Raw genomic sequence first — 14,053 nt, 5'->3', positions numbered from 1 at the left:
TCGTGCCTCCGACGGTGGCGCGGGCATTCCTCTTCTCCGACAGCGGTGGCGAGCAGGGCCGGGCGGCCCTCTGCTCCCCGATCCCCTCTCCCATGGCGGCGGCCAGATCCTTCCTCGCGGCGGCGCCACTCCCCGCAGCGGCGCATCCTCCCTTCCCGAGCTCGCCGGCGGCCAGCTTCGCGCGGCTCTCCTCCCTCCTCTGTCCGGGTGGAGCTCCCTCCCGCGCCGCCGGCCCTAGCGCTGCTCCACGGCCACGACCCGCAGATCTGCCTGCGCCACGGCGGCGGCGGGGCCGGCCTGCGCGGCCGGCACACGGCGGCGGGCGTCGAGCTCGGAGCTCCCCAGGCCGGCGGATGGCGGTGCGCGGCGGGGCGGCGCGAGGCTGGCCGCGGCACGAACACGCACGCGGGGCCGGCCCTCCTTCTTCCGCGCCATCCCTCTCCCCAGTGGCCGCGTCGGCGGCGTGCGCGCAGGCGGAGGCGCGGTGCAGGGGGAGAACGGGGAGAGAGAGAAAGAGAGAGGACGCAGGCTGGGGGAGGAAGAAGAAGGGAGGAGGCCGACATAGGGGCCCCACATGTAAGGATTCACATCACCGCACAGTCAACTTGCCACATCAACTTCTAGGGTATGGCGTGGCTGAATTGGACCTAGATGACACACTTGAATAGATTGTGGACCTATAAATGCATTTTCGAAGTTCATGGACCTAAACAGAACAGACCAACTAGTTTAAGGACCCCCAGTGCATTTTACTCCGATTTGAATTACCCCAAACTTACCCGTTACGCGAATTTTCTCATGCATATGGATGGCAGTGGATACGAGTATCTTTTATGCTGTCTTTTTCCCCCTCGGCGTATATTTATTGCTATCCCTTTTATTCTAGCTGACATCAATTGCTACCCTTGGTTGCGTCACATTTCTTTATTCGCTATTCTTTATCGCACTGGCCGTTTCCCCGTTACAGCCGGTGAGATGCAACCTTTAAAATACGGAGGAGCGGCGTGTCGCGGCGCCGTGCGGACTCGTTCCAACGATGCAAGAAAGAGATTCATAAAAAGGCAACGAAAAAGCAGGGGAAGGAAGCAACTAGGAAAGCAGAGCACGCGCCGGGAATCCGCCAGCCTAGCAGCTGCCGCGTCGCCCGGTCTCGGCCGCGGCACAGGCCGCCTCCAGACGAACACGCCTCACAATCCACTGGAGCAGTCTGCCACCCACCCCCTCCACCTCGCCTGGCCTCCACTCTGGTCAGACGCTATGTATCACCGATACGCGATACGGGTACGGCGATATGGATATGGTGATATGTGAGTTTAAAAAACGATATAGTGGTAGTATAGAGAGTATCGAAGTATGGAAGTATCGAATACGGCTGGGTTAGCGAAGTATCGGTGATTCGTATAGGTCAGAAGCGCCGCACATAGATACCGGGGCGGCGGCACACGCAAGAGGGGCCTGGCCAAGTAGCCTGACCGCTTCTTGCTGGCTCCTCCTGTGCTCCGTTTCCTTTTCTGCTCCCGGGCTCCCTCTCCTCGAGTTCTCGCACGCCTCTCTTCCTCTTGGGTTGGGTCCGTCCAGCAAGTGGAGAAAGGGGCAGGGATGAAGTCCGGGGAGCGGCCGAAGCTGGTGCGGGGCCTCCGGCAGGAGTCGCGGCGGTTCCGGCTGCTGGTCATCGTCGTCGGCTTCTTCCTCGTCTCCCTCACCTTCGTCGTCATCTCCAAGCCCGACGCCATCCTCTTCAGCCGTAAGTACAGGATTCGGAGACGCATAATTCAGGTCGCCTCCCTGTCGAGCGCGACCGGCCACCTTCGATTTCGTTAGCTAACCGAACGCCGGCTGTCCTGTTGGCTTCTCTTGCGCAGTGAACGGCAAGCTGCCGGTGGAGCAGGCGCCGACGTCCATCCTGATCAAGCAGAAGGTCGACTCGCCGCCCGCCACCTCCCGGAAGACTGCCACCGACGCTCTCCGTGAGCCCTCCCCGCTTTTCGATCCGCTGTCGAATTCTCGGCACCCGGGAGTTTCTTGAAAATTACTGAACTTGGGTGTGTGTGTGTTTCTTTCTTTCAGCAGGTGGAGATCCTAGAGTGGTCGACGACGAAGCCGATGTGAGACCAAAAGGTTATTTCCTTGTTATTTCTTGATTAATTTCTGCCTGAAAGGTGTTCGTTCCTGCTCAATTTTTCCGTTCTCATCTTATCCTCTTGGTCAATTGACGTGTGGTACGGCTGCTGCTTTCGATCCCGGCTGCAGGTACCAAACGCGAGGAGGAGGAGAGCCGGGTGCTGAGCGAGCCCGACCCGACCAGCGGGATGACGGAGCTGACCGCCAACAAGGACGGGGGCGGCCGTAAATCCGACGAGGAGACGTTAGGTGAGGCGTCGCAGTTGAGCGGCACATCATGCCCCTGTCCGGACACCCGGAATTCGCAATCGATTCGATTCCTCCTCGTTTCGTTATAGTCGGGGGTGGTGTTCGCAGTCGCAGACCCATGATTTGACACTCGGAGCTGAGACGGGTAATTGGGCTTTGTTCTTGTTCGGATCTCTCATTCAATTTTGGGCTGGATTGTTCACGTCCAGGCGGCGAGGGGAAAGGGAAGCAGGATGGGGAGGAGCGTGGGCACGCGGCGGAGAAGCACAAAGTCACGCTCCCAACCGTTTCCAATTACACCATTCATGACTCCGAGGACACCGAAAATGGCAAGCAAGACGACGGTGCGTACACCCCCACTCTGTCTGTATTTACGCTTCCCGTGTTGTTCTCCATTTAAGAGCCTGATCTGGTTCGGTCTGCCGAAACAGAGATAGTAATTTCCTTGCTCTGAGTTCATCATCTAATTTTGAGATAGTAACCAGCTGGCCCTGGGCATTGTCTAGCCACAGTAGATACGAAATGACACACCTACCCCTATGTTAAAGAAATGCTAGTGCGACTGTTTGTTTAACCTCTTTTCACACCATAATGTAAAATTAGAGAGTGGAAAGATTACGTATAAAGATACAGAAGTACGTAGTATTTTGAACCGGCGACTCCAAAGAGAAACGTTTTCGTTGACTCCCGTTGTAGGGTGATTCAAGTTGCATGTTGGGCTTCTTCTCTCCCTTTCATTTTGTTTAATGTTGAAGCTCATATCATTGATGCCTAATTCTCACTAGTTCTAATCAAATCGTCTCTGTCTCCCTTGCCAACTGTCCTACTGTTTCTGCCTACTATTTCTATTAAACATCGTGTGTTGTTGACGTGGTACCTTCCGCTTTGCAGGTACAGGTTCTGACCTGCAGGGAAGCAAGCCCCTGTGTGATTTCTCAAACTTTAGAGCAAATGTGTGCGAGATGCGTGGTGATGTTAGGGTTCACCCAAACGCTACCTCAATCATGTTTATGGAGCCTGCCGGTTCGCAGAGAGATGAGCTCTGGAAGATCAAGCCATACCCTCGGAAGGGGGACGAGTTCTGCCTCAGCCATATCACTGAGCTGACAGTGAAATCAAGCAAAGTGGCCCCAGAGTGCACCAAGTACCACGACGTGCCTGCTGTGATCTTTTCACTGACAGGATACACGGGGAACCTGTTCCATGATTTCACGGACGTGATGGTCCCCCTTTTCACGACCGCAAGCGAGTTCAATGGTGAAGTTCAGTTCCTCATAACCGACATGGCACTTTGGTGGACAATCAAGTATCACACTGTACTCCAGAAGCTGTCCAAATACCCACTGATTGATTTCAGCAAGGATGAGCAGGTGCATTGCTTCAAGCATGTCATCGTCGGCCTCCATGCTTACATGGAGTTCACAATCGACTCGTCCAAGGCCCCGCACAACTATTCTATGGTCGACTTCAACAGATTCATGCGCGGAGCTTACTCGCTGCCCAGGGACACCGTTACAGTGCTTGGAGAGTACCCCAAGGTCAAGCCAAGATTGCTCATCATCAAGAGGCACCGAACGAGGATGTTCCTCAACCTCGATGAGATCATTGCTATGGCTGAGGAGCTCGGCTTTGAGGTGGTGACCGATGAGGCCAATGTGAGCTCTGACATCTCAAAGTTCGCCAGGCTGGTTAACACGGTCGATGTGATGATGGGAGTCCATGGGGCTGGGCTCACAAACTGTGTGTTCCTGCCACAGAATGCCACTCTGATTCAGATCGTGCCGTGGGGAGGGCTGGAATGGGTATCCCGCACCGATTTCGGCAACCCAGCAGAGCTCATGGGCATGCACTACAAGCAATACAGCATCAGCGTAGACGAGAGCAGCCTCACGGAGCAGTACCCACGGGACCATGAGATCTTCAAGAACCCTATTGCATTCCATAAGCACGGGTTCGACTTCATCAGGCAGACTTTCATGGACAAGCAGAACGTGAAGCTGGATTGCAAGAGGTTCAGGCCGATTCTCTTGGAGGCATTAGACAATCTCAACCCATGAAGATTGTGATCGATTGCTTGTTGGGCATGGTAATAGAGATTCTTGTACACAATCCATTTTTTTCTTCACCATTCGTTCCCGTTTAATTAGTAAGAAAAATTCTTGTTTGTTCTATCCTTACCTGAGAATGTCCCCATTCTGGAAATTGTAGGATAGAAGCTGTGTGTACACTGTATAAATTGCTGTAGGTGCAAAGATGGAACGAAATTCATTCAAATCACATATAGCCTCATCGAAAAATAATACAGTATCAGATGTTTCTAATCCGATTCTTGCTACGTGCTATGGGCCCTGTTTGTTTTCCCTTAGCTTATAATCTAAGCATGTTCGAGAGAAGCCAAGATTTTCTCGCTTCTCATAGTTCAAATCTCTAATTTGGATTACCACATAAGCGAAAATAAACGAGATATTTAGTGGGATTATCGCTAATTTCCACCGATAAGCTGATTATAATCGGAAACAAACATGGCCTGCCACGTGCCACCTATCTTCTATCGTCATGCAATACAGTATTTTGAGGATGGAGTACCGCCCTGGCTCCAATGTTTGGTTTAGACTAACTTAATCGCTTTATAAAGCGATGTGCTGAGGTGTCTCTAGATTCATCCAATTATTGGCTAATCGCCCTGGCTCCCACATGGTCTCCTTGCAGCTCCACGAGGTCTAGGAAAACAATAAGACTATTAGGAAACATGTGATTATGCTTTAAGCATGTGGTGGTACTAGGGACAGGCTAGTTCACTACTAGTTCAATAACCAGAGTTTGACCTTACCGGGCAACAGCTGGCTTGCAAATAGCTACGCTAAGCGTGCTAATGGCTACAGATGGAATTCGGATGGGATACGCATAGAATTGGATCTAGATATAGCACTTTTTACCGTATTTTATTACTTGAATACGAAACAAAACAAATAGCACATATTCGGAATTTTTCATCCTATTTTAACTCGAATATGAATTAAAGAATAGCTTTGATCCAGAATGGTCTGAGCACAACAAAATCACTAAACAAATACGGATTAAAGTATGAGTGTCCAATACATGGAGATAAAGAGGATAGCTCGTCAACAAATATTTAACAATTAAATATATGGAAATAATTAAAATACTATAAATAAATAAATATAATTATTTTCCAAGAAATAAATAATTAAAGTATATATAAAAGTTTCACCAATAAAATGGATAAACTTAAAGCATTTAAAATTAACATGATTAGTGATATTAAAATTAACAAAACAAAATCTTTATATATTATTAGTAATGTTAAGACTATTATCACTGTCCATTAGTCATAATAACTTTCAGTAGTTCCAATCAATATATTATTAGTAGTATTAAAATTAGTATCATTTTAATGTAGGATACGTTATTCTTAGGCTGGGATGCAAATATTGTCAAATATGAATCTGAAATCAAATAGAGGGGAAAAAATGGTAAACCAATTCAAACATCCACTTTAGTAATATTAAAATGTGATATGAATACGGATATCCATGTTCACGTTTTAATAGATACAAATATCAAATAATTAAGATATCTGTATTCACATTTGCCCTACAATTGATGACCTTGTTCTGGATACAACGTAGCGTGGCATCCAAAGTGACGCAGCTAACTCTGTAGGTAAACGGGTAGGCTACGCTAGCATCACTACCGCATATACCCAAGATACTTGCGAGTAGAAGATCATAGATCGTTACCACTAGACGCGCAGCGCAGCGGAAGAAGTCACGCGTCGATGTAGAGGAAGTAGTCGATCACGTCCCACGAACCGAGCTCCTCGTACTTGATCCCAGCAGCCGATCAGCGCAGCAGTCGCAGCAGCGCCTCCACGGAGTCCACACGTACGGGGATGAAACGCCGGGCGTCGGTGTGCTAGCACCGCACGCACGGCATGAGCGGCGGCCGAGAGAGAGGGAGGGGCGGCGGCTAGGAGGTGGCACAGCTCTCAGGTCATCGCCCCCCTAGCCCCTCCCTCGTATATATAGGGCGTACTAATGGGCTTCTATCTCATAGGCCCATTAGTAACCCTAATCCCTCTTGGATCAATATCCTCTTGGGCCTTTAAATCGTATTGTGATGATGGGCTCTTGGGCATATCACCAACAATCTCCCACTTGCACTAGAGACAATCATACAGGCAAGCTTTCCAACATTCCAAACCCCTTAAGTGTGTGACCCGTTAGGTTCATGTGTAGGTGGTCGTGATCGGAAATCATTTCCGAATCACAAGTCAATAGCGGCACCTAGCAGGGCATAGTGACTCACAAATACACATAAAGATCATATCGGCCGAACCATAGATATACTCATACACCGATCCCTTTGCCACACGATACCAGTCAAGCTCAAAGCGAGATGCGTGCCACCTTTGTGATAGCTCGACCATTCTCTCGATCTAATAGTGGATTCTATTCATAACTAACCTTTAGTCATCATGATTAACTCTTTAATCACTTTGGCATGGCCATGCACTTTCAAATCCAACTATCTCGAGGGCCCCAGAGATATCTCTCCCGTTATCTAGGAGGGGCAAATTCCATCTTGATCCGCTCACATCCCATTCCATGTTTCATGAGACACCTGTAAGCTACTTTTGTAACTACCCAGTCACGGAGTAGCATTTAGTAGCCCCAAGATGCACCACTACATACAGTGAGAAACAATGGCGATCTCAGGTCTAAGGATCCAGTAGGTATAACACTCAAGAACAACTGATGGCACATACAAAATAACAATCCCAATATTGTCTTGGAGTGTGTCAATCCAACACCATGTTCACCAACATGTGTCCACATCATTAATCCGATATCTCCATATCCATGATCCGTGAAACATGATCATCAATTAATGCATGTGCTAGTCTCAACGTAGTTGTTGTCCCACACAACGACATAAACTAGGGATAATTTAGAATCATATCATTGTCAACAAAGAGTTTCACGAACAAGTCACATACTTGATAATCAATGTAAAAATAATCAACCATGGAACAAATAACAATTATTTATCATTACAGAAACATACTCATGACACAAAATCTCCCACGCACACTAGAATCACTGATGTAAGTATCTAATACCCATAGATCTCATGTGCGCCTCATGCTTTGGTTGTGGGAGAGGCTTCGTCAACGGATCAGCAACGTTTGAATCCGTGTGCACCTTGCAAACCTTCATATCACCTCTCTCAACAAAGTTACGGATGAGGTGATACTTCCGCAGTATATGTCTGGACTTCTTAGTTGTTCTAGGCTCCTTTGCTAGTGCAACGGCACCACTATTATCACAATAGAGGTCCACTGGACTGGACGCACTAGGAACAACACCCAAGTCAGAAACAAACTTTCTGATCCAAACAGCTTCTTTTGCAGCTTCGGAAGCTGCAATATACTCGGCCTCTGTCGTCGAATCAGCCACCTGTATCTTGCTTGGAACTCTTCCAGCTCACTGCCCCACCATTGAGGCAGAAAACAAAACCGGATTGCGATTTGGAGTCATCTTTGTCTGTTTGAAAACTAGCATCGGTGTAACCCTTTACAAGGAGCTCATCTTCGCCTCCAAATATTAGGAACATATCCTTAGTTCTTCTCAAGTACTTAAGGATACTCTTTACAATTGTCCAGTGAGCTTCACCGAAATCTGACTGATACCTGCTCGTAACACTTAGAGCAAAGGAAACATCTGGGCGCGTGCAAAGCATAGCATACATGATCGACCCTATGACTGAAGCATAATGAATCGTACTCATCCTCTTTTGCTCATCAGGTGTCGTAGCACACTGACTCTTGCTTAGAGTAATGCCATGTGACATTGGTAAGAAACCTTTCTTAGAATCTTGCATATTGAACCGATTCAATATCTTGTCAATGTACGTGTCTTGGCTTAATCCAATTAGCCTTTTTGATCTATCTCTATAGATCCTAATACCCAGAATATAAGCCGCCTCTCCTAAATCCTTCATCGAAAAACTCTTTTTCAATGAGGTTTTAATGGCTTCAAGCATTGGAATATCATTTCCGATCAGTAATATGTCATCCACATATAGGACCAGAAACACAAGTGCGCTCCCACTAGCCTTTTTGTAAACACAAGGCTCATCTTCATTCTTGATGAAGCCAAACCCTTTGACTACTTCATCAAAACGAATATTCCAACTCCGAGATGCTTGCTTCAATCCATAGATGGACCTCTGAAGCTTACATATTTTCCCAGCATTTTTAGGATCGACAAAACCTTCAGGCTGTGTCATATACACATCCTCACTTAGATGTCCATTAAGGAAAGCGGTTTTGACATCCATTTGCCATATCTCATAGTCATAATATGCGGCAATTGCTAGGAGAATCCGAACAGACTTTAGCATTGCGACGGGCGAAAAGGTTTCCTCATAGTCAACACCTTGAATTTGTCGGAAACCTTTCGCCACCAATCGTGCCTTATAGATGTGAACATTTCCATCCATGTCTAATTTTTTCTTAAAAATCCACTTACAGTCGACAGGTCTTACACTATCAATCTGATCGACCAAGTTCCAAACTTGATTATCATGCATGGATTTTAACTCGGATTCCATGGCTTCAAGCCATTTGTCGGAGTCGGGTCCCATCATTGCTTCTTTGTAGGTCAAGGGCTCATCATTTTCCATCAATAATACGTGGCGCTTCTCCGTAATAAGGAGGTTGAGCTTGTCAGTAGCGCGACGTGCCCTTATAGACCTTCGTGGGGCTGGTGTCTCAACTACGGGATGTGCAACATCTTGCACATCCCGTGGATCTTCAGTGGGTGCTGAAACAGTTTCGGGTGTTTCCTGAATTTCTTCAAGTTGCACCTTGCTCCCACTAAATCCTTTTGAGAGAAACTCCTTTTCTAAGAAAACACCATTGCGAGCAACAAACACTTTGCCTTCCGCCTTATTGTAAAAATAATATCCTTTGGTTTCCCTAGGATACCCCACAAAGAAACATTTGTCTGACTTTGGAGTGAGCTTATCTGACATCAAACGTTTGACATAAGCCTCACATCCCCAAATTTTGAGAAAAGATAATCCGGGACGCTTCCCAGTCCATATCTCATATGGTGTCTTCTCAACAGACTTACTTGGAATCCTATTCAGTGTGAACGCAGCAGTTTCAAGAGCGTAACCCCAAAATGACAATGGAAGATCAGTTTGGCTCATCATGGACCTAACCATGTCCAACAAGGTTCGGTTCCTCCGTTCGGATACCCCATTCCATTGAGGCGTTCCGGGCGGAAGTTAGCTGCGGAATAATTCCACATTGCTTCAAATGATCACCAAATTCAAGACTCAAATATTCTCCTCCACGATCAGATCGCAGAAATTTAATTGTCTTGCCTAATTGATTTTGTACTTCATTCTGAAATTCTTTGAACTTTTCAAACGATTCAGACATGTGCCTCATTAAGTAGATATAGCCATATCTACTAAAGTCATCAGTGAAAGTAATAAAGTACTGAAAACCACCTCTGGCTATTGAGCTCATTGGTCCACATACATCGATATGTACAAGTTCCAACAAGTCACTCGCCCTCTCACTCTGACCAGTGAAAGGCGCTTTGGTCATCTTTCCAAGCAAACAAGACTCACATGTGTCAAATGATTCAAAATCAAATGAGCTTAACAATCCATCTTTATGGAGTTGTTCAATGCGCTTCTCATTTATATGACCTAAGCGACAATGCCAAATAAAAGTGGGATTCAAATCATTTGGTTTAAGCCTCTTAGTATTAATGTTACAGACAGATTTATCCTCAAGATCAAGAACATATAATCCATTCACCAATGGACAATGAGCATAAAAAATACCATTGCAAAAAATAGAACAACGTTTGTTCTCTATTACAATCTTAAAATCACCAACTTCTTCCAAACATGAAGAAGAAATAATGTTCTTGCTCAAAGCAGGAATGCAATAACAATTATTTAATTCCAAAACTAATCCGGAGGGTAGAGACAAGTGGTAGGTGCCGACCGCCAACACCGCAACCTTTGCGCCATTGCCGACACGAACGTCCAACTCGCCTCTTGCAAATCTTCTAGTCTCACTTAGACCCTGCAACGATTTGCAAGTGTGAATCATCGATCCAGTATCAAATACCCATGATTCACTAGAAGATAATGCAATATTTATTTCTATAACATTTATACCTAAAGTGGAAGTCTCACTTCCTTTCTTCTTCTTCTTTTCTTCCAAGTACTTCTTGCAGTTTCTAGACCAATGTCCCTTTTCATGACAGTGGAAGCATTCATCCTCAGAAGTAGGGCCAGATTTGGCCTTAGGTGCTGGCTTTAGCTTAGAGCCCGAGGACTCACCACCGGAACTCTTTTCCTTGCCTTTACCTTTGGGATTAGGAGGCATCCAACGCTTCCTCTTTTTGTTCCCCTTCTGAATCATCATCACATGATTGGGATTCTTCTTAATGCTCTCCTCTGCTGTCTTTAGCATCCCATGCAACTCACTCAATGTTTTATCCAAGCCATTCATCTGAAAGTTCATGATAAAAGGCTCATAGCTCGCCGGGAGCGACTGGAGAATAACATCAGTAGCCAAGTCTTGGTGAAGTTCAGAACCAAGTCTGTCCAAAGTCTCAATGTAATCAATCATTTTGATCACATGAGGACTGACCGGGCTACCTTCTGCCAGCTTGCACGCAAACAAGGACTTTGAGATATTGAACCTCTCAGTCCCTGGCTTGGTTCTGAAACATCCCACGCAGCCCCTCGATCATGGTATGAGCATCAGCATGCTCATACTGCTTCTGCAGATCAGGGGACATGGTGGCGAGCATCAGATAGCTGACATCAAGTGAGCCATTGCAGTGCTTCTCATAAGCTCTGCGATCAGCAGCAGTTGCATTGTCAGGGAGATCATCAGGATATGGCTGCTCAAGAACATACTCCTTTTTCTCTTGCCTGAGAACAATTCTCAGGTTGCGGTACCAATCAATAAAGTTTGTTCCATTCAACTTTTCTTTCTCAAGAACAGAACGCAAATTGAAAGCGGAATTGTTACTGGCAGACATGATCTACAACATTAAAGTAAAGCAAGATTTCAGCACTAATTTATGTAAAGACTTTCATTAACTGATTTAACAAAAGACAACCTACTATATCAAACTCATCTTCCCTCTAATGACATATAGTGGTTCAAGATCCATAATCACTAAAATTCTAGTGAGCTTTAGCATCACGGCTAGAAAAGTAGTGATACAGGTAAGTAACAAATTACTAATCACATCTCTATGCGACTCTTGTTTGTTGGGTGGCATCCAATGCCCCGGCCCCAACCCTATGCCTTAAAGCCCAAAACTGTTTTGATAGCTTTGCTGAGTAAACCAATACTATGCTTGTGAATGTCCGACATCCACCCTATACAAAAGTGATAGCTGAGGGTACTCTACTTTGGTAAACCTACCACACAACGATCAAAATTTATAGGTGCAGCTATTGGTAAAAGGCATAAAAAACTCAACCTTTTCTGAGGGAAGCTATTCTATCATGATTAAAGCATCCACCATATGTAAAAGCATGAAAGAATAGTATGACAGGAAAATAAACATCACAGGCATATAATCATATTATATTGTGAATAGTATGGCCTCTTGCATCACAATGGGCTCCATCGCCATGGCTCCAAGGTGACCTCCATTGCCATCCGTCCTGTCTTGTGGTGATCATCATCGCCATCATGATTGAAGCCTCCATGAAAAGATACTAAGCTACTACATCTAATAGCTAGTGAAATAATTACATGAGGATTCAAACATCACAAGTCGACACGCAGGTCGTTATACAATAATGGTGCAACCTCAACCCGGTTGTGTTAACTTGCGACACGCAGGCCGCACTAAATCATCACATAGATCATCACATGACATTGAGGCCATACCATTCACATCACACCCTGCAAAAACAAGTTAGGCGTACGACGTGTTCTACCAAAGTAGCGCTTAGGAAGCCGCTACAGCGAGAAAGCAACGGTGGTCCCGCATCACCTCAAATCCGAGCCATTCATAATGCCTCAATTTTCACTAGGTCAATCACATTGACCGCGCAAACTGTGCACTTGAGAAGACTGCATCTACACATGACCTCGATCTGTTGGTCCAATCTGCTGACTTATGCACACAGTTAGTCCGATGGTGATTCCAGCCGGTAGGGACATGTCATATGCATAACAGAGAAAGAACACAAACTAATCTTTTGTCACATGCCGCGCAATCAACTCGCTCTAGTTTTAACCCCTTATGACCAATTGATCTAATCAAACCGTGCAAAAGTAATAGATCCAATCTACTACAACAACATATCACTGTAGGTAAACGGGTAGGCTACGCTAGCATCACTACCGCATATACCCAAGATACTTGCGAGTAGAAGATCATAGATCGTTACCACTAGACGCGCAGCGCAGCGGAAGAAGTCACGCGTCGATGTAGAGGAAGTAGTCGATCACGTCCCACGAACCGAGCTCCTCGTACTTGATCCCAGCAGTCGATCAGCGCAGCAGTCGCAGCAGCGCACGCACGGCATGAGCGGCGGCCGAGAGAGAGGGAGGGGCGGCGGCTAGGAGGTGGCGCAGCTCTCAGGTCATCGCCCCCCCTAGCCCCTCCCTCGTATATATAGGGCGTACTAATGGACTTCTATCTCATAGGCCCATTAGTAACCCTAATCCCTCTTGGATCAATATCCCCTTGGGCCTTTAAATCGTATTGTGATGATGGGCTCTTGGGCATATCACCAACAAACTCTTGCCACGTTGAGCCCAGTGTTTTCCCATGGGACATGATGCAGGAAAGGAAATATCAACCATTAATGTCCTCTTGGTATGAAACAGGTGATCACCAACAAAACGAATATCACTTACCACATGTACCAAGCATAATTGCTAGTTTTGAACCAAAAATCGAACGCTCCAACCCAGCAACGTAGTGGCAAATCTAGGATTTCAAGTTATGGTGGTCCAATGAAGTAATTTTTAAAATATTTTTTGAATAAGTCAATCTAATTATATAAAATTGTAATTTCTCACTTTTCTCCTTATCAATTCGAGTATCAATTGTTGTATGTAAGAAAATAATAGTAGAAGCAAGTTCAAAAGTGTTGCCACAGAAAAATCAGGAGATGAGGGTTGTTGGGCCGAATATTAGGGTGGACCACGGCCCACCCCCATCCCCTAGATTCACCCTTGCAGCAACGGATGTTGTGGTGGGAGTCTTTACACATATATTTTTTGTTGCAATAAGAATGCGATGATATTTATAGAAGGAGTGATGCTCCAACCCTACCGACGCATGTTGTGGTGGGACACTTTTTGTGTGCATTTTTGTTGTGAGAGGCTCATAGGCATACCATGATGTTGCAGCGTGACATGCTTCTAGATTTTTTTGTGATGGGAAATTTGTCATGCTCTTTTTGCAGTGATTATTGTTTTTTCATGCTGCAGTATTTAAATATGTAAGAAATGTCAAGAAGAATTGTTGTATGTGTGATTTTTATGCTACAATTAATTGAATATTGATGTTGCAATAGTTTCTTTAAGATGCTACAATAGGTTAATTTCAATACTTTATTTCCATGGCATTTGATATGTGACATGATT

General features: G+C 45.8%; 1 protein-coding gene across 1 annotated transcript; it reads left to right on the top strand.

Annotated features, from left to right (window-relative positions):
- The first annotated feature begins 1,420 nt into the window (after window positions 1-1,420).
- On the top strand, window positions 1,421-4,691 carry LOC120703456 (alpha-1,3-arabinosyltransferase XAT3-like). The gene is made up of 6 exons (XM_039987550.1): window positions 1,421-1,744; window positions 1,863-1,967; window positions 2,068-2,118; window positions 2,251-2,370; window positions 2,580-2,714; window positions 3,262-4,691. Exons 1-6 carry the CDS (start codon window positions 1,600-1,602, stop codon window positions 4,425-4,427), a joined length of 1,722 nt encoding a protein of 573 aa, XP_039843484.1. The 5' UTR covers window positions 1,421-1,599; the 3' UTR covers window positions 4,428-4,691.
- The last annotated feature ends 9,362 nt before the right edge of the window (window positions 4,692-14,053 follow it).

This window comes from Panicum virgatum, chromosome 4K (assembly GCF_016808335.1).
Source record: "Panicum virgatum strain AP13 chromosome 4K, P.virgatum_v5, whole genome shotgun sequence".
Lineage (NCBI taxonomy): Eukaryota > Viridiplantae > Streptophyta > Magnoliopsida > Poales > Poaceae > Panicum > Panicum virgatum.
This window is presented reverse-complemented; position numbering and strand designations above follow the sequence as displayed.

Coding starts and splice junctions, on each gene's coding strand:
- LOC120703456 (XM_039987550.1), top strand. CDS start 1,600: ATGAAGTCCGGGGAGCGGCCGAAGCTGGTGCGGGGCCTCCGGCAGGAG. Junction 1,968..2,067: donor GACTGCCACCGACGCTCTCC/GTGAGCCCTCCC, acceptor TCTTTCTTTCAG/CAGGTGGAGATCCTAGAGTG. Junction 2,119..2,250: donor AGCCGATGTGAGACCAAAAG/GTTATTTCCTTG, acceptor TCCCGGCTGCAG/GTACCAAACGCGAGGAGGAG.